At 40.7% G+C, this 26,018-nt stretch overlaps 1 protein-coding gene across 2 annotated transcripts; it reads left to right on the top strand.

Annotated features, from left to right (window-relative positions):
* Positions 1-3: 3 nt before the first annotated feature.
* Positions 4-26,018, top strand: SPG11 (SPG11 vesicle trafficking associated, spatacsin). Of its 2 annotated transcripts, none has more exons than XM_063448705.1 (41): positions 4-215; positions 417-617; positions 1,246-1,433; positions 2,603-2,830; positions 3,357-3,531; positions 4,481-4,582; positions 4,793-5,142; positions 5,317-5,462; positions 5,982-6,105; positions 6,194-6,349; positions 7,723-7,877; positions 8,064-8,240; positions 9,099-9,170; positions 9,250-9,383; positions 9,471-9,631; positions 10,473-10,686; positions 11,054-11,257; positions 11,402-11,508; positions 11,759-11,904; positions 12,266-12,427; positions 12,546-12,612; positions 13,165-13,330; positions 13,793-14,001; positions 14,155-14,263; positions 15,765-15,909; positions 16,138-16,383; positions 16,647-16,847; positions 17,141-17,248; positions 17,341-17,506; positions 17,595-17,809; positions 18,027-18,738; positions 20,479-20,612; positions 20,826-21,024; positions 21,103-21,240; positions 21,387-21,520; positions 21,609-21,716; positions 21,977-22,145; positions 22,279-22,367; positions 23,535-23,690; positions 24,556-24,707; positions 25,690-26,018. In XM_063448705.1, the coding sequence occupies exons 1-41, from the start codon at positions 202-204 to the stop codon at positions 25,868-25,870; spliced, it is 7,020 nt and encodes a 2,339-aa protein (XP_063304775.1). In that variant the 5' UTR covers positions 4-201; the 3' UTR covers positions 25,871-26,018. The 2 variants fall into 2 exon arrangements, with proteins under 2 accessions (XP_063304775.1, XP_063304776.1); XM_063448706.1 differs by having other exon boundaries at positions 5-93.

The following is a 26,018-nucleotide window of genomic DNA, read 5'->3' as shown; positions in this document are numbered from 1 at the left end:
ATGTGACTGCAGGAAGATGGCAGCGCCTAACCATATATGAGGAGTTAAGATAACTTGTAAATAGACCCTGTTCTCTGGTATCTGGGAGAGCAGGTACACAATAGAGCAAAACTAGTGAGTTATTGTCTTATAGTGGATATTGATCCCTGTGATGGAAAATGGGCTCCTTACAGTAATTGGGATTATAAATGCTAATTAGAAATGGAAACAGACAGGTAACCATGTATTGTATGTATGTAATATTATGCATATTGTCAAATGTGTCTGTAATGGTTGGTTTTGTAATCGCTGTGTGCTGGTTAAAATGGATGAATGCAGGTCGTTTAGAAATATGTGCTTTTAAAGGTTTCAATGTAATGTCACAATGAGTTGGGATTGGTGTAGATGACTCTCTTCCTCTTTTTTTTTTACTGCAGCAATAAAATGGATCTCTGTATTCTTCTGGCTCCTGGACTGGTTTTGCAAGAAGGAACTGAAAGACCGGTGAAGGTTTCAGTGAGCAGACATAAAAATCTGACTTTTTGTAGTCTGCTCCCTGACGGTACACTTCATCTCACCACGCTACCAGCAGGAAAAGAGAATTGTTATCATACCCAAGTGGATGGATCTATCTCTCAGTAAGATCGCCCTTTGCAATTGGAGCTATATGTATTCTTCAGTTTAGTCATACCAAGAATTATAGGGAACCGTGTAATATACATTGAAGATTTGTGTGCAGAGTGATACATAGTGAGAAGTCATCTCATAAAGGATATGTAGCGGTTAGCAGAGTACTATACACCATACAACATTTTAACAATCAAGCATAAAAGGAATAGAAAGTTAACTAAAAGATACAGGGGAAGAGGGCAGAAGGGTAAGTAGGAATGTACCGCTGGAGGGAGAATCTGAAAATGAAGAGAGAGGCTGCAAATGGTTAATAGCAAAATCATTCTAAATTGACCACGTTTTTTGTGGTACGAGAATAAGGTTCCTCTGATAGCTGCAGCAAGTTGGTCCATAAGTCTTTTATTCAATTATGGCTCAGACCTCTCGTACAACTTGTCTTTCTATATATGTGACACTTAGAGCAAATCTGCAAAGGTTTCCTAATGTGTGTATGTCTTATGCAGTTATTGTGTACGCTTTGTTCTGCTCTGTTAAGGTGGTCCTACTTGTGTTTCTGCAGATGGTAGAAAGTGGGAACTGAACTTGTAAGAGCTATTTTACATATTTTTTTTTCTTTCTTTTTTTTTTATGCCCCAGGTTCTTGTGGGGTGATTCTGATGGCAATGAAGATACTTCAGAGAAAAGCCAAAATCTTCTTGTCCTTCATGAGAATAAGGATATCTCTGTACACAAGGTGAAAACTGCCGGTGAAATTTTAGAAGTGACCCCAGTCTGCCACTTTGATGAAGACTCTTTGATGCATCTCTGTGCCGATAACCATGTCTGTGAGTATGAATAGACATTTCTGCTTTAAGTAGAAAGTAGGCTTGTAAGCTGGTGGGTTGCCTTATATATTTAATGCTGGTGTAATAAAATCTTTACCGTTTTTTTTAACATTTGGCAGAATTACATCACTGTGTTCACCCAACAATATTTGCCTTGCTTTTGTTCTGATTTAGGAAACAACACACTAACATTGACATTTTTTTCTTTCAATCCCGGTAATGCTTATGCTTTTAATATACCAACTTCTCATATAAATGATGGGAAATTAAAACATTTAATATAATTTTTTTTAACCTCCAAAATGAATGTTTAACTAAGCTCAACATGAAAGAGGAAACCTAATTAGTAAAGCAATAAAACTGTAAAAAAATTTGTAACATTTATATATACACATTTTGTTCTAATATGCAATCCTGGGGTTATATTGCATTTACAATTGTCTCCTCTACCTAACCTAGCATACATCAGTAAAAAGTCATTTTAGAAAAACTTACCTCTTTTCTGAACTCATAGTGCATTAATTAACTCTCTGATGGGAATGACACATGCCATCAGTGCAGTTTAATTACATGTATACAGAGTTGTGTTGTGTTATTCGACAATGTGTGGTGTTATGCGGGAGTTAAAGGGTACTGTCAAGAAAACTAAAGTGACTATTTTTGAAAAGCAAATAAGATTTCCTGGGTATTTCCAAAGGCATGGACCTGTTTTTGACACTTGACGTGACTGGATTGTCACTGTGTTATTTGCCTTTCTCCTTCATCATGAAGGAGTTAACATCCATTCCTTTTTGGGACAGAAATTACATTTTGTTGCTACTGATTTTTGTTATGCATAACGAGTGCAGCTGATGACAAGCTTCCCATAATGTTTTTGAAATTTCTATGAATTTTCTTCCATGATAGAGGGTTGGTAGGAGCCTAGGGTATATGATGATGTGTTTTTGTTTCTCTATTTATATAATTCGCTCTTATGTTGCTGGTAAATGCATTAGTACTCTTTAGGTGCTTCTGGTTTTCTTAATATCTCTAGACCTTTGTCCCAGGGGGCAGATATTATATTGGTAACATGGATTGAAGTGGCAGATAAGAAACAGTTTACCAAACTACTCTTCCTATTATTTATTCTATGACTAATTTAATCATCTTCTACTTTTTTTTTATAACAGGTGTCTCATCTGAGCTGTCCGTTAGGCTCATTGCTCTGCACTGTGATCAAATACTCCTGCTGCTCAATAATTGTGTTCTGCTGCAGCTCTGTTGGGCTGGAGAAGGTCTGAGCCCACAGTTACTCTCCTGCTTCTCTCTAGACCTGGACCCAGAAGCTGCTGATCGGATATCAGATGTGTGCCTAAGCAGTGAAGTTTTATTCCTGCTGGACACCTCCGGCTTTGTATGTATCCTTTCTGATCTATGTTCTTTCCCTCTGGAAACATTTTGTTTCATTGTCCGGTGTCCGGACTGTGAATGTTACGTTTTTGACATGGTTTTTTTCAGTTTAAACATTTTTGAGCATTTTTTACATCATCCGATCTCCTGAACTCAGATCAATTAACTAACTTGTGCTAAGATTGCCAGAGGCAGTCAACATTAACCAAGCCTAATGAGGAAAAATGCATATGGAAATCTTGTAATACACATTTAACGTAGTGTCATACATACACAGGGTCTATAAACTACACATATTTCCCATTAATAAAATATCAGTTTGAATAGATGTAAAAGACTAGAAATATTTCGTTGCTTTTGACCCCACAACCTGTGGGAAAGCACAGTGTGGTCATCGTGCATTACATCTTCCTCAATAGAGCATCTCAAAACTGGTGGTAAGAACTATTCCATCAGTGTATTGAACTGTAAATCTGATTTGGGAGTCGTGTCAAGTATTCTCTCAATGTTGTACTCCTTTACATGATACTGCAGATGTTTATGATGCCCTGGATGGCTCACATGTAGCTGAAATAGAGATTCCTCTTAGGCGTGAGCCTAGTTCATTTGACCCATTAATAAACATACGTGTTTCTCCAGGCTTGGGTATACTTTTGGTTTCTTCTGGGAATGGCTGGGTTCTTCCTGTGCGTCTGAACAGAGACTTCAGGTATGGCAGTATTTGATTTGTTAGGAAGATGTAATAAAAATGAAAAAACGTGTAGAAAAAAGTGAGATACTAGGAAGGTTTAATATTTGATTTAAAGCTCTTATGAACAGTATGTGAGAGATGGATCTGTGACACACATTAAAACCGAAGTTGCTTACCCAGAGGTCCACTATGTAGCTCAGCAATAACAGATCCATCTCAACAAGGACAAATGTCCTCATAATAGAAGAATGCCATGTTCAACACGATCTGGAGTATTAGGAATTTTATTGGCACTCACAGAACATTCATACAAACAGTCCTTGCTTATATGGTATTGTTAACCCAAGACAAGTAAAGTTGTTGGCTCCATCTGTGATACAGTCCCATATGAATGTTCTGTGCCTCCCAATAAAGTTTAAATTGTTCTGGATCCTGTTTACAATGTTGTTCTTTTATTAACCGGACATTTTTCCTGTTTTGAGTGGGATCTGTTCTCTGGAATTCTCTGCTGATTATCCAAAATAAGAACCAGCATGATGGCTAAATAAAAAGGAAAGGTGGACAATTATTATTATTTTTATTTAGCCTTTTTTTTTCTTCTTTAAAAGATCACTATGCTGGTGTTATCTAAACTATCTGTCTCTATAAAACCCCATTAAAAAATAAATAAAAAATGCAGATGTTCCATTTTTTCTCTCATGTGGTAAATTCATTCAGACTTCTTCATACAGATAATAAAAGAGAAAAGACAGACGTAAGCCCGCGGGTGTCATGCATAGCTCAGTTATCTATCTAATTGTTCATCAATCCTGGACAGTGATCTGGATTTCTTGTACAAGGGAATATTGTTTTAATGCTTGCTTGATCAGCGTCTAAGGTTCATGTGATGCTCTATAGTAGATACCATAGTGAAAGTAAAACAAGTTCTGAGTTTCTGTTTTACCCTGGGCATCACTCTTTCGCTCAGGTGGAACTCAGAACACCATGCATGCCTTACAGACGATAACGAAGAGGATGAGCTCAGCAGCTGTGATGTGAGAAGACCCGAACATGCCTTACGGACAGACAGGTTAAACACTCAGTTATATAGATGTTATACACTCCTCCTTTTAATGCATTCCTTGCACACGCATCTCCCATCCATGCTCTGCACATACATTCTTTGATCTTTATGTCCATCTGCTTCATTGCCGCTACTATTTTATACGTGTGCCATTATCTGTGTTTTTTCCTGCAGTGTTTAACTCTGACTTCTACTTTTAATTTATTTTACCTAAAGGTCATGGGAAGCCACTTTGTCTTCACTTTGCAAACAATCCAGATATGTAGAAGACTTCCTCTTGTATCCCCAAGCTTTGCTCCCTTGTAGTAATTCCTCACAAATACCGCCCAGTTGGACTCCTGTTGGGGAAGGTTGGCTGCTTATTTTACCAGAAGGGGCAGAGGATCCAGTGAGTTTGCACATTTGGTTTGTGACCTCTAAGAGTGCTATTTTCTGTCTCCTGGGAAGAGATGGAAATCTTACCATAGCACACCTCAACATGGAGACACAAGCTGTGACATACCATCCCTTGGGTAAAGCTCTGTATGTGGACTGTGCACCAGATGAAGCATGCCTAGTGATCACAGGTGAGGTTAGATTGAAGTGAGTGAACATATATAGACTAGGTGACCGATTCTGTCTGTAGTATATAATTCCTTGTCACGGTGGCAGAGGTGATGTAGTGGTGAATCCAGACGGATAGTCATGGAATGCTGAAGTCTTGCAGGTGATAGTGTTTTAATTCAATTTTCTCCCTCCAGGTAAAGGGCTTTCTCTAGTGCAGTTTGCTGCGTCACAGGATGAGTTTTTGAGTAGACTAATGATTCACGGCAATGCAAGTAGTGCAGACATTTTGTGCCACCTAAACAACTGGGGGCGCTGCTCAGTACCTATCCACACGCTAGAGGTAAGGAAAATGACACCTGCAAAAAAAATAAATGTAAATCTCAACTTTTTGCTGCAAGATTTTCTTCCTTAAATGAACACTCAAAGCACCATAAACACTGCAGTTCTCTGTAGTGGCTGTGTTGCCAAGAGTGCCCTGGCGAACTCCCAGAGTAAGCCGTCAAACCATTTACAAACAGTTCAAAAACATACCTGGGGTCTGCTTTACTCCGGTCTCATTCTCCTGTGGAGCAATAAGCACTTGCAATGTGCTCAACCAATGAACTAAGCCCTGCGCCTTTAGGATAGCTCAGTGCAGAGAGCTTCTGGCAGCACAGGTAAAGGTGACTGGTCTCAGCGGACCCCAAGTAAATTGTCGAACCAGTCGCAAATTGTTTGGCTACTTAACCTGGGAGTGCACTGTAGTGGTTATGTGGTTTACTGTGTCCTCTCTCTGCCCATGGCCATTTCACATCCCATTTCTGTTTGCATTACTCCACCTTCCTATCTGATTGGTTTCTCCCTACTGGATACTTTTTAGGCTGGCCTAGAGAACAGGCAATTGGACACTGTTGATTTTTTCTTGAAGAGCAAAGAAAATATCCTAAATCCTTTGATTCCTGGGGATACTGGAGCTACTATTCAATCAGAGCAATACTTACACCGTGAGACCATTCACTTCTTATTTAGCTCTGTCTGTCACCTTTTCATCTGTATTGTAGTGTCTCACCCTCTGTTTGTCTCTTTCTGCAGTTATTCATGGTCTTCTCCCAGCTCTTGACTTGCTCTTCTCCTATATCCGACACACTTCCAAAGAGACACAAAGCAAACATTTCTCAGAGCAATTGTTGAAGTTCACTCTTGGCTTCCTTAATGGACAGTTACGCAACGTCTGCACCTATGTGCCTGGTAAGAGACTAGGCCAGTTATAAAAGAGATGGTTTGCAATGACTTGCAGGCTACAGCGACAAGCTGCAGTTGACATTCCTTTTTTTCTGCTGTGGAAATAATTTTTTATAAAAAGAATAAAATAACAGATATTCACCTCATGAAGGGTTGTTTTGTTTGTTTGTTTTTTGTGCAAATTATTAACCTTTTTTTTTTCTCAGGGTTAAAACACAGCAGGGCCACTGCAACCAGATCATTGAATTGAGATGAAGTGATGTGGGTGCATTTATTGGACCTTTAAACCAGGCATCTCAAACTCTGGGCCCCCAGATGTTGCTGAACTACAAGTCCCATGATTCACCGGTCATCTATTGCGTTCAAAGAATTCTGTGTGCTGTAGCCCATCAATTTCTGGGGGCCAGAGTTTGACGTCCTTGCCTTAAAACCTTGCGCGGCTAGTATGTCTGCTACATATAGAGAAGGAGAGGGCTGTGTGTTAGTAACATATAGGAAAGGAGAGGTCTGTGTGTTACGTATGTATAGGGAAGGAGAGGGCTGTTTGTTACGTATGTATAGGGAAGGAGAGGGCTGTTTGTTACGTATGTATTGGGAAGGAGAGGGCTGTGTGTTAGTAACATATTGGAAAGGAGAGGGCTGTGTGTTACGTATGTATAGGGAAGGAGAGGGCTGTTTGTTACGTATGTATAGGGAAGGAGAGGGCTGTTTGTTACGTGTGTATAGGGAATTAGAGGGCTGTGTGTTAGTAACATATAGGAAAGGAGAGGGCTGTGTGTTACGCATGTATAGGGAAGGAGAGGGCTGTTTGTTACGTATGTATTGGGAAGGAGAGGGCTGTGTGTTACGTGTGTATAGAGAATTAGAGGGCTGTGTGTTAGTAACATATAGGAAAGGAGAGGGCTGTGTGTTACGTATGTATAGAGAATTAGAGGGCTGTGTGTTAGTAACATATAGGAAAGGAGAGGGCTGTGTGTTACGCATGTATAGGGAAGGAGAGGGCTGTTTGTTACGTATGTATTGGGAAGGAGAGGGCTGTGTGTTACGTGTGTATAGAGAATTAGAGGGCTGTGTGTTAGTAACATATAGGAAAGGAGAGGGCTGTGTGTTACGTGTGTATAGGGAATTAGAGGGCTGTGTGTTAGTAACATATAGGAAAGGAGAGGGCTGTGTGTTACGTATGTATAGGGAAGGAGAGGGCTGTGTATTACGCATGTATAGGGAAGAAGAGGTGGTTGTGTGTAACAGTATTTGTCTTTTCTGAATAGCTGAATTGTGACAACAGACCTCCATTCAGTGTTTAGAGAATAGACTCATATATTGCACGTGTCCTTGCTGTTTGGCACATTCTCCTGTTTTTTCTTTCTCCATATCTGTAGTGCCAGACTCCGCAATTGAAGAATGTATCTGCATTTTCACTGGCTTCATCACCGCATTGAGACCCTTCATGAGAAAGTCCGTGCAGGCATCAAAGTCGGTGGTGGTTGCCCACGACATAGTGGTGAATAAAACATGGGAGAACTGTTCTTTACAGGTACGTATCGACAGAAGAATGGATTAATATGGGAAAATGACAGACCCATTATGTGTTATAGACATTCTGTTCTAGACATGTTTAGTTGTGTAAAAAAATGTTTTAATGTTTTTTTTACTATTTGATGAGGATTTGTGAGTTTGCTCTAACATTTATGAAATGATTTTTGGTATTTACTATTTCCAGCAAATTATCTCTGATGCTATCTTGACAAACCGCATTCCAGAAGCTCAGGCATTTCTTCGTGTTCAAGGTCAAACCTCATCCAGCCTGGAATGGCTTAAACAAGAAGGCTTGAAACTGGTGTTCAGATGCCTGCAGGAGAACCGTGTGGAAGAGGCATGTCAGCTTCTCCAGAATATGGTAAGGACGGGATTCACAGTCACATTGCTATTTAGGTGATCTCTACCTCCTGACTATATGTGCATGTCCGCCAAGTAAGGTGGCATTTGGGTTCTTTAGCATTCCAGTTTTCTGGCTACATGGGCAGGAGAGAAAGAAAAAGTATATTTTAGAAGATTTTTCTTCTGTTCTCTAGCAACAGATATAAATGTGAACACTGTTTAGCGCAGCTTACAATCTACGGTGGTTTGGGAATTGATATAAGGATTTAACAGAATTTTTATGATGTATAGCAACACAAGTTGCGTAGTCAATATTCCAGAGATGTTCTGTGCATGGAGTCTGTTACACAAATACAGCGCTTCTCCCATTGGTTCCATTTGGAGACCAGGGATTGGGTGAAATATCTTCTCCATTTCCTGGTTGAAAGGATGGATCACAGCCAAGACATTCCTAATAACTAGCTATTGCAGAATCTGGATTTACCGTATATGTAATTTTACATGTAACAATAATAAACAATTGTGTTGTTACTAAAGGAAAATTTCTATATTACCACACTGCATTCTGTAAGTGTGCAAGAAATATTAAACTTTCCAGACTGCTATGATTTCAGTGGATCTATTTTATAATCTGATACTCCTATTCATGTATTAAGTTCAGGATATGCAGGCACAGAGCCAGAATGTGCGCAGGGGATAATCGACCGTGAGATATTTCTTGTTTATTGGGAAGCAGGTCTGGCTGTACTTGTTACACAAATAAAAAAAATTGAATTGCATGTTAATTGAAGTTGTTTTTATTATGTTTTATTTATTTGTTTATCTGGTGATTTTGGGTCCAAATGTTTCAATCCTCAGAGATCTATATCTATTGCAGGGATATTCCACATGGCACGAGCTTCAACGCATCTGTATGCATACATCAGATCGCAATATTCGGAATCTGCTGGTGAGTCAATCAGTCTGTACTTTTGGCTTCTGCTCACTCTCACCGTGAACTTCTGAGCTGCCTACACGTTTCTTTTTAGGTTGACCTCTTGCAGAGAGAGGGGCAAATTTCAGAGAAACAACAGGAACAGATCCAGACTGTGCTTCGCGTCGAAGAGCTCTTCTATGACCCCGATGACAGTGCAGGAGCGGGGCAGAGTGTAGTGAATGTGAGGTATGTGGTTCATCTTGGTCTGTCTTATTAAGTATATATAAGCACACTGCGGGATATGTTGTTGAGCATGAATCTTTTGTTTATCAGGCAAGTATGGAAGAACCGCACCGGGGCTCCTGAATCTGCTGTTCTAGAAGAGGTTCTTACGGCTGAAGATAATGAACCAAAGACTTTGCGTCTGCACTGGGCTGAAGGCTGGGACAAGGATACCCAAGAAGCAATCCTTCTTGAAAAGCAGAATGATGGGGGTCAGGAAATTCTTAAAAATATTAAATACACAAAATGAAACTCATACTATTACCACACTCTTTTTTCTTTTCTTTTTTTTTTTATCTTTGTATTCACTAGAAGTAAGGGAAATCATAGGGCAAGTTCACAGTTCCAGACACTTTTTTAATTGTAAAGCTGCTTCATTTTAGCAGAAACAATCTGGCTTTATATGTTCCTGAGCTCACATCAGCTGATGGAGAATGGCTGTTACACGTAAAATACTAAATCTGCCCATATAACTTGAGTGTTCTAAACCAAGTATCAGATCTCGTTTTGCAGCATTGAATGATTAAGAAATAGACTCCTCATCTTTTTTGAGTTACGGTAATTTACATTTCTTTATTCTGAAACGTAAAGGTTCACTATAATCGCCATAACCACTATAGGACACTACTAATTGTAATGGTTTGGGTGAAACACCACTGGTATGTTTCAAGCCATTGTTGAGCAGATTGTCAACAAAAATAAATCTGTGTCACAGATAATGCGTATGTGAACTAACTTGCCCTTGCCACTCACAGTGTATCTCTGCCATCCAAAGTGTAAGGTGGAAATCTAGATCTGGTTTCCAGGTGCTGTGAGAGCCCTATTTCTTGTCACATCACTTGAAAATGATTTGTCACAAACCAAGGGTACCCTAATACTCTGGACCATAACCACTGCAATGAGCTTAGAATGCCCCTGTAAACTATCATCTTGGTTTCTGTACTGTGATTGCTGCGTGAATGTATTCTGACTTTCAGACAGCAGGGGCAGTTTATCTCTTCTATTTTCTTAAGTCCTCATTGTCTATCTTTCTCCATATCTCCCTCATTTAAGATCTCTCAATCTTTCAACCCCATGTTGTCTGGAGACGCCAAACTTTGTGGCATTCGTGGCCATCAATTTGCTCCTGGATTGAGGAAACTGGATTAGGTGCAGAAGCTGGTGGCCCCAATGTCTCCCAATGGCCATGTCTTACCGCAGATATAGTGGATGAGAACACTCTGTGCTGTGGCTACATGAAACAGAAAATCCTAGACAAACTATTGAGGTACTGAGAGAGTGTTTTGGGGACCGGTGCTGTGTGTTCTTGTTCTCGGGAAAGGGGATCTGTTCATTGATTTGCAATCAGTCTGTGTGCAGAAATTGCCGCGTGGGTGATTATTTGGACATGTCTGTTCCGTTATGTGCAGGGAGAACTAGGACTCTGTGTTCTCCAGTATGCATTGTGAAGGAGAAGGGGTGTGTGTGTGTGTGTGTGTGTGTGTAGAGAAGGAGAGGTTGTATGTGTCTTATAGTATTTACAGGGAAGGAGAGGGCTGTATGGTCCAATGCGTATATGTGTGTGTGTGTAGTACTTAAAATAGTTGAGTAGAGATCATAACTTGAGCTAGAACTACTGTCTCTTTCTATTGCAGCGTGGGGATCATTGTCCCCTCTGAAATGACAGATTTCGATTGTCTGTTGGAGCGACTGGCATTTGGCAAAAAACTAATGTCAGCTGCTGAATCTGACAATTCACAGTTTTTCATTGACAAAATGGATTTCCACACCCGCTTTATAGAGATGTGTGCTATGCATGGCCTGCAGTATCTCCTGTACACCTACCTTGATTACCACAGGTAACCACCCGGGGATGGGTAGTGGTGTATATGCTGAGACTATTTATACCTATAACATTTCAATGAAGACAGCTGTGTGTTGTACGTATGAATTTGTCTTGTATCACTGACAAGGTAAGCCCTGCACATATTATTTCTTCACAGACTGAATCCTCAAATTTGTCCTGTTCTGGCCAGTCCGGCTCTTCATGAGAGTCTGCCCTGGTTTGAGTTTCTCGTTCAGATCCGAGGAATTCAAGATAACCCAGATGGCAAGTAATAAACTGAACACTGTTGGGTGGATTGCAGTGTTTGTGGTGTCTTGTTACCAAGCAGACTGAATGAATATTTGGCTGCAATGCATTTTCTTTGTCATTGCTCCATTGTGTTTAGCATAAATATCCCATGCCTGTCATATCCCATCATTCCCATGCCATGCTTCAGGTTTTGGTGTTTTTCTTCCCCCCAGCATTTTGCACCATTTATGTTCCTTCTGACCTGTTCCCTGCTCCTCGTTCTCAGATCACAGCCAGATATTCCATGCCAGCCTGGCTAATGCCCACATGGTGATGCCTGGGTCCCAGCCCAGTGTGAGCAGTATGCTGCTGGAAGGGCACACACTGCTGGCCCTTGCGACCAATATGTATGCCCCTGGTGGCATTGACAGGGTAATATTTTATTCCTCTTTATGTGGTTTGCAAACTATACTATCCTCTCACATGCACTCTCCATTCTTCACTTGTTTTCATATCTTTTGATTTGTTCACTAAACTGTGAATTGTAGCAAATTATGGATTGTTTTTGTGTGAATGGTTTATTAGTGTTATAGAGCCAGTTCTATTCTGTGTAACACATTACATAGACAGCTGTTCTGTATGATCAATGTAAATGAATATAGACAATATTTTATCTTCTTGGCCATAGTGTCCTTTCAGATATATAGTAGAGAGATGAGATGAAATGTAAACCGTATATTGTAATAAAAGTTATCTATTGTGCTGAAAGCTTGTCTTCATTCTTCTCCTTCAGATAGTGGAGCAGTGTGAGGAACCAACCCCATCTTCCAGGAATGTAGATCCCCAGTTACTGAAGATGGCTCTGGCTCCATATCCAAAGCTTCGAGCTGCTTTATTCTCCCAGCACCCGGCCCCTGGATCCCCTTCCCAAGTCTCCCTCTATCATCTCCTGCAGGTATGGGAAAGAGGGCCGTATCCGGACACATGATCAGATGGCGTTAAATAATATTGTTGTATAATGATAAACATTTCCAATTAGATGATAAGCCACATCTGTTTCTCGTTGTGCCCAGGCACTCGCTCCCTTCAGCCCAACGTGTTTCTTCACTTGGCAGGAAACAAACACATTAGCAGCTACAGGTAATTACCATCCCAGTTGTTGTGGGGGAAATGTAATTGGTAGTGTTAGGTGGGCATTAAAGGGACACTCCAGACCCATAAATCACTTTAGCTTATTGAAATACTTTTTTTTGTGAAGAGGTGTCTTTTTTAAAATGTATTTAGTTTTTTTTCAATTTAGTATTTTTTTCAATAGAAATTGGCACATTTATAAATTAACCTGGTTACACCCCCTGGCTTTCAAGCAGACCACTTGTCCTGTTACTTCCTGGTTGTTTGGCTGTTTGTTCTTTCTTTGACCAGCTGCATTGCAAAGTCTGTGTTTCGACAGCCACAAAAGGTCTGGACAGGGTAAAGAAGTGGAGTGCTTGCAAAGACTTTCGGGAAGAGATCTGCAGCTTTTTCCATTGGAGGGATATCTAAAAACCGCTTGTAAAAGGCATTATTAAATGCATGCATGTTTTCATTGGGGCATATCTACTAAACATTGATTTTTAAATGATATTTTAATTATTATTATTTGGGAAGTGGAATGTACATGTAACTGTCCCCTTGCAACATTCTCCTTTTTAGATGCTCCCAAAGAGCTCTCTCACTTCTCCTGCCCTCGACTTGTCAATAAGCTGTCAGTGGCAGAGCAGCTTGATGTCTACTACTATCTACGTAGTGGGCGCCCCACAGTTGCTTTTGCCACTTTCTTGATGCAGCAGCTTATAAGGAGCACCGAACCCCAACAACTGTAAGTCCAAGAAAGGGATCTTCATCAAACATTGTTGTTTTTGTTGATCTTTGAGACTTTCTGCTATTCACTGCTCCTTTTAATTTGCTGGATTCCGCTTGCCGTAAAAAGTATGCTTTTTTTTTAATCCCTATGCTTCCGCTCTTGATTTGTAAATTGAACTACATGTATATCTTTACACTACATTGAATATATGGCACACTCTGTAAAAACCAAGATTAGTCAATGTACTTGGCACAGTGCTGTTATAAATTGTTACCCAAATTCAGGGGAACCCTTACGCCATCTCCAGTTCTTAGGAGAAATCCATTCATGTTGCCAGGTGTTTTATATGCCGTGGCGATGCTAGGGTCTTTAAAATTAAAACATGAACTAGGCAGTTACTTTCTGTGTTTTTACCATGTCATATTTCTGTCTAGACCTCCTTCCCTTATAACTTTCTTTTCAATTCTTCATTTACAGGATTCAGCAGATGTCAGAGGATGTTTATAGATTGGCATTGTCCTGGTTCAATGTACCGTCTGTGGTTGCCTCCTGCGTTTGCTTTATGGAGTTACTGGGACTCCGTAGTCACCGGCTTCGTGTGGATGTGAATGTTGGAAATTTATTATTGATTAATACAAACTCTAAGCATGATGGATCGGGGCAAAACTTTCAAGCAGAGCATATAGGTATTGATTTGTGTTGATCAAGTGCTTTCCAGTGTGTGCTGAATGTATGTGTCCATTGGTCATCGTATAAGTTATATGTATGTTTTGCTATCAGTGTTTGTTCTCGATGTGCATCTTACTCAAATATTCTCTGTGTCTACTGTCTGTCTCCAGCCCAAAAACTATCCAACCTACTGAACAATGAGACTGAAGCTGCCGGTGAGATTTCACTTCTTTTAGAAGAAGCCATGAGTTCAACTCTGGAGAAAGAATGGGAGGCCAAGTAAGAGAACTAAGATTAAATTTGAATGATAGTGAGTGTGGCTGCATATGGGAACAGTGTTATCCGTAGGACTGTACAAAACTCATAGTGCATGGAAATAAATGTGCCAATCGTGTTCGTAAGAGATGAGCAATGAAAGTAGATCTGTGAGCAGGACAGCTGACAGAATAGAACGTGTGGAATTTACATTAAAATCAGGAAGCAGCTGAAAAGGTGGCTGAGTGATATAATCCAAGGGAACAGTTCATTGCCATATAAAACATATAAAAGGAACCTGTGATTTACTAAATCAAAGTGGAATACAATGATTTCATGATGGCCTAGCCAGGGGTTGGCAACCTTCCTAACTCCAGATGTTGTGGACTACATCTCCCATAATGCTCTTGCAGCCATACTGCTGGCAAAGCATCAAGGGAGATGTAGTTCAAAACACCTGGAGTGCCAAAGGTTGCCTATCCGCTGGCCTAGACATATTCTGTAGGAGGACAATGTTAAGCAATTTGCCATTAATACACACAATATTGATAACCGCTCATCACAATCTTATCACTGGGAAATCTGAAAGACAGCTTTAATGTTTGACTTGAACATGCCATATCACTGTAAATATGTAAGCCATATTCTATGGCTCTCTAGGTCAGTCAGTAGGATTAAAGGATTAATAAATGGCACCAATTGCAGGTCTGTATAATTAAAGGGAATCTCCAGTGCCAGGAAAACAGTCGGTTTTCCTGGCACTGGAGGTTCCCTCTCCCTCCCACCCCCCAATCCCCAGTTACTGAAGGGGTGAAAACCCCTTCAGTCACTTACCTGAGGCAGCACGATGTCCCTCGTCGCTGTCTCCTCCCCCGCGCCGCTCCTCCTTCTTACTCAGTCGGCCGGTTGGCGAGACTGATCCCGCCCACCGGCCGAGGAGACCTAATGCGCATGCATGGCAATGCCGCGCATACACATTAGGTCTCCCCATAGGAAAGCATTGAAAACGAATTTCAATGCTTTCCTATGGGGATTTGAGTGACGCTGGAGGTCCTCACACAGCGTGAGGACGTCCAGCGACACTCTAGCACAGATAATCTGTGCTACAGAGCAGGAAGTTCCCTCTAGTGGCTGTCTAGTAGACAGCCACTAGAGGTGGAGTTAACCCTGCAAGGTAACCCTGCAAGTTAATTATTGCAGTTTATAAAAAAACTGCAATAATTACACTTGCAGGGTTAAGAGTAGTGGGAGTTGGCACCCAGACCACTCCAATGGGCAGAAGTGGTCTGGGTGCCTGGAGTGTCCCTTTAACTGAATATGCACTGTATGTATGCCAATGCATTGCTTTAACGATTGTCTTAGAAGCTTGCAATTTGGCACTCCTCTGGCACTCAAAGGGTCAACTGCATAGAATGCAAAAGATACAAGTATTCCTACATCCGACTCTGTATGTAATGAAGAGACAAACCTTTACTTTGTGAAATGTGACAATTTAAAGAACATCCACACTCTTGTGTCTCTGCAGCCCCAATTTCTCAAATACGCAGTGGTCCACTCTTGTGCAGTTTTGCCTCCTCCACTCTGTCCCTTTAAGCTCCAGATATTTGAGAAATTGTGCACAGAGACAGGACTGGCTGCAGCTTCTGGTTCATACAAACTCGCTTCAACAGGTCAGTACATGGTGTCTATCAGGGTATTCAATAAAGTGGCAATTGTTGTAAATTCAAGGTCAAACTAGCCAAACTAGAAAAAAATCTCCAAGTGAGCTATGCTGCCAGTTTATCTACTTTGGTCTTACATTTGAAATTCTCTTTGAATTCTCGATAATTCTCAACTTAGAGCATAATCTTGTCAGTCTTTATCATTCTCTTGTGTCCTTACTTGCCTGTATTTTGCAGATATCCTGTGTTTTAGAGAACCTAAGCCCAGCTCTGGGCGCTCACATTGCTCTGGCATTGCAAGGCATGGCCTCAGACTCACAGGCCCCACACATTTTCCCAGCAGAGAGCAGTGAGCCAAGCACAGTTGATGTATTTCAGGTTCTACTTCGGTGCCAAAAGAGCGAAAGACCAGGATTTCTGCTTTTAAAGGAAAGTATGAGGTGCAGTGCTCCATTGCTGAGTGTGCTTGCTGCATGCACACAGGTACATTTCTTCAACTGACGCATAATTCTTATATTACAATGTGCTTTCTGAGTGTACAATGGTCATAACATGGATGCCGCGAGCATTAATACATTTGGCATTCAGTATTATTTTCTTGCCAAAAAAATTAAAAATGTATTTGTGCTGCATAGTGTAAACTCCCTTGACCGTGATGTACAATTCTTAAAGTAATGGTTACCCTGACATAGCAGGGCTTTGCCATAACCTTCTTCAGACACCATCTTCCACTCCTCTGTCCCTAGGACGGCACTGACCTCATCTCTTGTCTCTGCGTGTGGGTTCTTACTTCTGTGGGTCCTACTACTTGTGCACTGATAACGAGCTCACTGTCATCCGCTGAAGATCATACATGGAGTTTACAAGATCTGATACTGATTTGGAACACCTTGCTGGAAAGAAAGATGACAAGAGTCTTGCATCGAGCATTCAGCATTTTTATGGAGGTACACTGAAACATAGTTTTCTTTTTCTTGAAAAAACTGAAAGTTTTAAATGAGTACCTATCATTTAAGAAAACACTAGAATAATGTCAGATGTTGAACATATACTCAAGTAACAGAGACAGATGTTATGGCTCATATGTGAAAGGTAGAGTGGCATAAAGATAGCTAAGGATAGTCAAGATTGTGATGAGAAAAGGGAAATCGGATTGAGGCAGAGAGGCCAACTGGTTAGGAACACTTGGATTATTTTGAATTAGTGTCATCTTCATATTTCCAATTTTTTTTCTTTTCAGGACAGCCCCCTGCTGCTCCTGCTTGACTTGTATGAGCTGTGTCTGCAACAGAAGAATTATCTAGATGCCAAACAAAAACTGCAAGATTTTCTGGCCCATCTGCTAGCAGTAAGTGATGTCGTCTTGCAGTTGATCTCCTATATTCGAAATGTACTCACCTTAACTGTTTTTTGAATGTTTCATGAAATAAATCCTTCCAGCTCCAGTCTGCCGATGCCTCCCACTCTTTTCTGTTACCAATTTCCTGGATTCAGGACCGGGCTTCTGAGATTGTTAATCTTTTACTCTTGCAAAGTCGAACCCCATATGAACAGAGGAACATTCTTCAGCTTTTGTGTGACTGTGACAGCCGGCAGTTTTGTGAACGTAAGGAAACTAGACTGTTGATGCAGTATAAGTTTATAATCCCATAATGTACTTTATGACACACTGATCTTGCTGTTATGCTCCCCAGGGCTGGAGATCCACAAGCTAAATGCTCTCACTCAAATTCTACTAGACCACCCTGTCTGTATTAGTAAGGAGCTGCTTAGTGACTATAGCCCTGGAGGTCTCCAGAGGGAGTGTCAACATCTGCTGGACAAACTATTGGGTGAAAAACATTTCCTTATTGCGCAGAAGGTAGCTGAACTGGCAGGACTGCCTACTGACTGCCTGGTGAAAGAAGAGGTAAAATAAATAATAATTTTATTTAAAATAATCTGTGAAACACTTCTGAATATTCCCACTCCTACCTCTTTTCATTCCCTTTTGTTCTAGACATTATGATATAATTGTTCCCATTCAGTACATGTGCTCAATACTGAATATATATCATATGATATAATGCTAATATACTCAATACCATATATAAGAAGTTCTTCTTTTTGTGACATGGTCTCTCTAGGTTTTGCAGGACAAACTCATCCTGCAAGAAATTGGACAATGGGCATGTCCACAGAGCCGTTTACAGTTTTGGAAAAAATGTCATGAGATGTTCTTCACCAACCAGCTGTCCCCAACCGTAGCATCCAACTTCTTTCGAGAGGCAGCTATTGCAGCTGTTGAGGAAGAACAAACCATTCTTTTGGCAGAGGAGGAGCTATTGCACACACTTGCAGGACATTGGCTGTCTCTTGATGATAGCCCTCCAGTAGCCGCACTAGAAGAAATGGAGCAGATGATCTGGAAGTGTCGCATTGAGCGGGAGGTTTTGAGTAAGGCTGCAGAAATGAGAGCACATGGCATTGTGTCCTCTTTCACTCGTCTGGCTGCACAGTTTTCCTTTGCCGGTCTCCCACTACTCCACTCCCCATCACTTCTCGAAATCTCTTCTCTTCCACCACTCAATGTGAGCAGCACCTTGGACTCTGACCACACTAGGGCATTGAGCACCTTAATAGACCACCTCCTTGATGACAGCTGCATACATGAGGCCAGCCGTATATGCAGATACTATCAGATGCCCCATCGCAATCTTTGGCTAGTGCTGAATTGCAGGACACTTGCAACAGGAGAGACTACAAAGGATCAGATGCATCCTGATATCCAGACAATCCTCACCGAAGGACTAGAAATGGAAGAGTATGCATGGAAACGGAGGAAGAGGCTACAGAGCTGTGAGTGGGAAACCATTACATGTGCTTTACTGCTAAGGCAGGCAAAATCATATTTACCGCTAGTATTATTAGTTGTGTGACATGATAGAGCAGTGGTAGCAGCATGTGTTTAAAAAAAACGGAGCTAGACCATGATTGCAGCAATAACATAGAGACCTAGAATGTGACAGCAGATAAGAACCATTCGGCCCATCTAGTCTGCACAATTTTTTTTAAATACTTTGATTAGTCCCTGGCCTTATCTTATAGTTAGGATAGCCTTATACCTATCCCACGCATGCTTAAACTCCTTTACTGTGTTAACGTCTATCACTTCAGCTGGAAGGCTATTCCATGCATCCACTACCCTCTCAGTAAAGTAATACTTCCTGATATTATTTTTAAACCTTTGTCCCTCTAATTTAAGACTATGTCCTCTTGTTGTGGTAGTTTTTCTTCTTTTAAATATAGTCTCCTCCTTTACTGTGTTAACCTCTACCACTTCAGCTGGAAGGCTATTCCATGCATCCACTACCCTCTCAGTAAAGTAATACTTCCTGATATTATTTTTAAACCTTTGTCCCTCTAATTTAAGACTATGCCCTATTGTTGTGGTAGTTTTTCTTCTTTTAAATATAGTCTCCTCCTTTACTGTGTTGATTCCCTTTATGTATTTAAATGTTTCTATCATATCCCCCCTGTCTCGTCTTTCCTCCAAGCTATACATGTTAAGATCCTTTAACCTTTCCTGGTAAGTTTTATCCTGCAATCCATGAACCAGTTTAGTAGCCCTTCTCTGAACTCTCTCTAAAGTATCCATATCCTTCTGAAGATACGGTCTCCAGTACTGTGTACAGTACTCCAAGTGAGGTCTCACCAGTGTTCTGTACAATGGCATGAGCACTTCCCTCTTTCTACTGCTAATGCCTCTCCCTATACAACCAAGCATTCTGCTAGCATTTCCTGCTGCTCTATTACATTGTCTGCCTACCTTTAAGTCATCAGAAATAATCACCCCTAAATCCCTTTCCTCAGATGTTGAGGTCAGGTCTCTATCCAATATTCTGTACTCTGCCCTTGGGTTTTTCCGTCAGAGAAGGCAGAGATGGCAGGTATAGCGCAAGTAGAAAACAAAGATGGCAGTCACAGCACAAAGAGAGGGCAGAGATGGCTGCTGTAACGCAAGGAGGTAGAAGTAGCAGAAAATCTTTCATTTTGGTTTCATGCATTTTTAAATATTAAGGAGTGAGTACTTTAACGGATATGTTTAAAAGTTGGTGTAATTCCCTGATTTAATAAAAATTATCATATCCTATTCTTACTATTGTTCCAATGTGTAAATGGTTTTATATATTCCCAAGCTATTGGCTGTATTTGGAGGAGATGCTTCAAGTCCTATCTGCACATTGTTCGTGTCATTTGTAAATAGCTCAATGCATTAATTTGCCTTTAGGGTGGGCTCTCTGCTAGTGTTGCAAGTTAAATAAAATTCATGATTCTTTTGATATCTGGTACCCAACATTCTGCTCTCCTGTTGCTGTGGAATTCCAGCTTCCTTGATGCATGGACACACTTATAGTTTTAGTTTTTACATTCCAGCCTTCTTAGTTATGGGATTTTGTGAACATTCAATGTGGGAATTCTTTTAATTCGCACTGTATATTAGAGATATGGTCAGTATTTATTTAGCCCTCAGGGCTTCATTGTAGTCAGTCAGTCTTTTAAAGGGATATCTTCTCATTCAAATCCATCTATCTCCAGTGCCTAGCATCGAAACTCCTCCATCTCCTAAACAACATGATCCTGTGCTCAAATACCTGGAGATCCTCAAAGATACCTGCACTCATGGGAAAACATTCTGTCGGCAGCTGCTCTGTGTGTATGAACTTAGCCAGGTTGGTAACTGTGTGTGTTCATTAACTAAGTCCATCAAGTGAGACACCTGACAGTGTTAGGTGAGAGTGTTGAAGTTTTTCTAATTTTGGAACGCTGAGTGCATGACTTTAGCTTGGACAACGTGAGGTGTTTACACTATGGACCTGGACGATATGTGCAGTAAATTCAATGTCTTTTTAGTTATTTTTGTTGTATTGTGTTGTCTTCTTAAGGATCTTGGATGTTCTTTCTCTGATCTCTCCTCTCGAGATGCGAGCGACATTCTCCGCTCCCTTATTTCCTGTCACCGCGATGACCTTAGTGAGAGAGCGCACGCAGTCATCACTTCACACCGGCTGTCTGCAGCTACTGTAGCAAATATTGTGACGGAGGAGGGACGGAGAATGTGGCAGGAACTGGACAAAGATATAGGTGGGTAACGTGCAAGCAAATAAAGTAGTGATTGTTTGTGTCCACCTTCTTCTCTACAAACCTTTAATTTTGTTGCAGGCCAGGCTGAAGTACATAATCTGTCTGAGACACGGAAACAGTTCTTACAGCTTGCCAAACTATGCCCTGACCCTACCTTGGTGGGATTAACTCTTCTTGACAATCTGGAGATGGTTCCTCTAACAGAGTCACAATGCAGTGAGTATTGATGGTGAAAGGTCAAAGGTCTTGTTTAGCATTGTTTACATGATTTCCAATTTCTCTCTCTTGCACATTTCCATCAGTTGCAACAATGCTTCTTCGTTTTTTTTATTTATTTTTTACACCTCCTGATTGTTTTTTAGTTATTGAACTACTGATCGCTGCTCACGAATGCTTCACTTTAACATGTCACCTGGAGGGCATTCGACGTGTGCTTCATGCATGCCGCTACCTGATCGAGATGCACTTAGCTCCTAACAAAGAGTACAGTCTTATGGTGTGTAGCAAAGTGCCCTTTCTCGTACTGCTAACCATTGTTCGTTTCCTATTTCTAACAGAGTATTTTTGTCTTGTCACTGGCTCAGGTGCGGCTCCTCTCTGGCATTGGTCGCTATAACGACATGGTTTACGTATTTGATATTTTGCACAAAAACCAACACTTTGAAGTTTTGCTGCGGAAACATCTGGACACGGTGAGGATGGGGCCCATGCATGTGGAATTGGCAAGGATTATGGTTTTGGTGACTGTAATGCTTATTTTTATTTAATAAAGTGGGCAGCAACAAATGATTTATTTATTTATATAATGCAAAATGACGGCGTACATTATCTATCCACACTCCCTAAAAACATATGGGTAACTCAGTACATAGTAATAGCTGCAGTGAGACGTTTAGTATATTTAATATCTTGCTATATTCATGCCACTTCTATTGTTATGTTTACTCTCCAGAAAGGAGGGCTACAGACTGCACTGGTGGAATACATTAAGCGTTGTCATCCTGGAGACAGTGAGAAGCACAATATGACAGCCCTGTGCTTCAGCATGCATCGTGACATTGGCCGCAACCACGAGCATGCTGCTCTTATTCAACTTAAACTCATCCAGTCCCAGCCCTGGGGTAAGAATTCCAGTTACACTGCTCTCCGTCATAGGATCCTGAGACACGTCTGCTCATTGCTGGCTCCAGAGAGCTAGAAACATTTGTTATCAGGCAACTAACAGTCAGCCTCTTTCTTTGCCATACTTTACAGAATACTGGATGACTGAAGTAGTGGAACTAAAATCTTCATTAATGAAAGCACTGACTCTACTCATTGATGCTGCTGAGAGCTACTCAAAGGTAAACCCAGTAATAATGTCCCTGTAATTAACTGTTTGTATCTGGTGGTTGCATATGCCTCTCTTGAATTGGCTGCTCTTTAGGGTGGACTGCTAAAACTGTGTAAAATAAACACCGGCTACTCCCAAATCTACTTCAACAATACATTTAAAGTGTACCTCTCTTGATAAAAACAAATGACAGATGATCAGATTCCATCTGTATATTATTCTAGCAAAATTCGTGGCTCATGTATAGATCTTTGTAAAATCAGAAATAAAAAAGCCCTCTCCGTCTTGTGTCAATCAATGTATTTATACGTCTTCAGCATAGACATGAATAGACTGTTTGTCCTGCCTGTTGGGAGGAGGACACTCTCCTCTGGGCTGGAAGGGGATGATCCGGGCAGGCTCTGTGTGAGAGCAGCAGCTATGGAATGATTGCTTCATTGCAGCCGCTCCAGACAGGAACTCTGTAAGAGCAGCCATGGAGAGAGAACAAATAGCAGCATGCGGCTTTTCTGATGGTGAAGCCAGTATTAAAATAATAACTGTAAAGCGTGAACTAAATAGGACATTTAGCAATCTGCAATCTCACATCTGGTTTACAGCTTTGTCTGTTCACTAAGTATTGAACCAAAACATACAGAAAAGTAGACAATCTCCTCTGCTCATAGCCTTTATGCCACAACTCCAATTAAAGTGGAAAAAAAAAATATTAATAATAATTATGTGCACAGTGAGTACTTACTAAAGCTGATTCACTGCTGGGCTTCTGGTGCCGGTTCCAAATTCCATCACCACAAATCCAAAATAGAATGCACTTGGTAATCAGTAAGCTTTTTTTGGGGGGCAATTTTTTGTAAATCTATCTAAGACTTTAGATCACAAGTTATTCATGAGGTCTGTGTGTATTTCTTTTATACCATATTCTTCAATAAACAATACTTTTAAGGCCCCACGACTAGTGGAGATGATTTAGTATCCTTTTTTGGTTTAGGTAATGGAGGCCAAAACAGCAGAGTTAGAAAGAAATCATCAACTCAGGAGAACATTTTCCAGTTGTTATTTTGGCCTAAAATTGCAACTTGGCCGTTATAAATTTTGGGTATAAGCATGCACCAGTGATGCTTATTTGAGTACACATAGCTTTGTGTTCCATCATTTTCTTGACTATGTCCATACACAGGATTCTTGTGTCCGCCAGTCCCTGCGCTGTGCACGTCTCACCCGTCTTCTGACTTTGCAAATTCATTTGCTGAATGGTGGCCATCAAACCAGACTTATCAACTTGGAAAGAGAGAGTTTGATGGCGCCGATACTGGCACTGCCACGTTTCTATCAGGTAATTGTGCATGTACAGATCATTATTCTCAAAACATCCATTTATTTATATTGTTTCTTTGCCATCAATGTCGCAACTACCATAAGTACTACCATAGCATCCCTCCAAGCCCAGATAATATCCGCAATACTCCTTAAGTGAAGACTTCGACAGATGCATGTTTCATTCACAAGGCAGTGGAAAGTTCTAATGGTATTTAGCATTTAGTGATTGTCATTCTGTATTATCCTGTGCCTTGTAAAATCTTTAAAATGTAGACATACAGCTTGACAACTTTGGTTGGATGTCTTGTCGTTAGATGTAACCAGGCTGTCATTTTAGAAAATGCTCCTTGCTGCTAGAACTGGTTACTCTTATTTGCATATAATATGTGTATCTGCATTTATGTGGGGGGAAAAAATAGCTTTATGAAATGTGCTTTTCATTTAGTTTGTTTATCCTCCACTTCTCATACTTCTATGTCATTTTTAAAAAAAAATGTTTTATTTATAACTAAACTTTCTTGGCACAAGCAGATTTATGGTTTAAATGTAGTGCAGTAAACAATGACTTTTAACAACATCTAGGGCCAGAAGAGCTTTCATGTTAGTTGTCAAATGGACTGCAAGTAGAATCCGTGTCAGATTGCTTTAGTTACGTTTCCTGCCTTTGAAATATACTAACAATGATTTTGGTACAGGTTTCACATTAGTGTGCTACTTTGTGCAAGTCCTGAGTATTGTATTTTTTCCCCTCCAGTGATAAACAGGTGGTTTAGAATAAGAACAATGAGCAGACTATCCACAATGAGACCAACACCAATCATGTTGTACATCTATTTTCTAATATATATTTCTCTCCTCTCACACTTGAATCCCAAACCCAGGCTGTTATTGTCACAGAAGCCTACGACCAGCAGCCAGACTGGGCAGAGGCTTTGTATCACAAAGTAATTGTAGGAGGCGACTTTCAGTATTTTGAAGAATTCAAACAGCGACAGGTGGTCCAGAGCGGATTGTTTGAAAATATATCCAACAAGTAAGATCTATACCCACTGTAAAAGGCCATGGGTAGGGCAGGACGTGGGCCCGGGTGAAAAATCAAAAACATGTATTTCTGACACTGTAGTGTTTAACTATTTAGGTAACTGGCCCCTCCCCTAAATGCATGAGAGAGGTGTTTTTATCACCTTTTTTTTCCCCACACCACAACGGTCTCGCCACCTCTCCAAGGCTGAGATCATCAATCTTGGTCATCTCAGCCAATACAAAAATCCACAGGAAAGCATTGGGAGGCTATTGCACATGCATGGCAAAAAGCAGCGCTGCACCTCCTCGTAAAGATGCATTGAATTCGTTCAGCTGAATGTGGATGCTGCACATAGTGCAGCACTTTACTAGGAAGCACCTCTAGTGGCCGTCTGAGTGACTGCCACGAGATGTTTTTCCAGCCAGCAATGTAAACATTCATTTTCTTGGAAAAATCTGTTTACAGTGCTCATCCTGCAAGGGCAGGCTGTAGTTGTTCTGTTGACTATAGTATCCCTTTTAATGTAGTGTTCTGGTGCTGTCTGTTTCTGAGAAAAGGCAGTGTTTACTTTGAAGGCAAGGAACACCTCACATGCTTTCACTTTGACAGCCACTTGAGCATGAAGATGCCGAACGCACCTTTCCGAAAAACTGGAGATTTTAAGTCACAATAACAGAGCTGGAATCATAGGCCAAAACAGAGGAATTTGAAACATTCTCAGAATCTGTTAAAAATTTAAAATTCTCATTTCAATTCTCCACAATTCCAGTTTTTCATTCTTTGGCTGTGGAATTGAAGATCACCTTCTGTGCAGTGCTCCAGTCTATTAAAAATTAGAAATGATGAAGGCTAAATAATTCCATGAAAAGTGCTGATTTAGTGAAATACAAAACCTTTATAGTTTGGAAATTACTGTAAACCTTCACACAGAAGAGAGGTATGTAATGACTAACCTTGTCACACCTACAGCTCATTCTTTGTTTCCATTCAGATGTAAGCTGCATCCTCCAGGAGCGACTGGGGTTCAGAATCTGAAGAAACTGATTGATTACTGTGAGGATACCTACACAAGATACAAACTGGCCTTCGAAAACGAGTTCTTTGATACAACGGACACTTTGATGAAAGACTCACAGACACGATGCTGTCTGACTGATATGCTCTCTAGGTAGGGTAACCTTGACAATCTCACTCAAAGGACAAGGTGAAATTGTGCTATGGATGTCAGTCATTGTTATTTCCCCCCCCCCCATCCTCCCATACCTGCACTATTTGTAAAATTGTTAAACTTATTAAATACATTTTGATAACATTGTCTAA

This window comes from Pelobates fuscus, chromosome 3 (assembly GCF_036172605.1).
Source record: "Pelobates fuscus isolate aPelFus1 chromosome 3, aPelFus1.pri, whole genome shotgun sequence".
NCBI classification, from domain to species: domain Eukaryota; kingdom Metazoa; phylum Chordata; class Amphibia; order Anura; family Pelobatidae; genus Pelobates; species Pelobates fuscus.
Note: the sequence above shows the minus strand (reverse complement) of the source record. Positions and strands in the feature narration are given on the sequence as shown.

Excerpts from the sequence above, each read along its gene's own strand:
- SPG11 (XM_063448705.1), top strand. Across the intron at positions 8,241-9,098 it reads GTCAGCTTCTCCAGAATATG|GGATATTCCACATGGCACGA; the intron begins GTAAGGACGGGA and ends TATCTATTGCAG. Across the intron at positions 9,384-9,470 it reads CAGAGTGTAGTGAATGTGAG|GCAAGTATGGAAGAACCGCA; the intron begins GTATGTGGTTCA and ends TTTGTTTATCAG.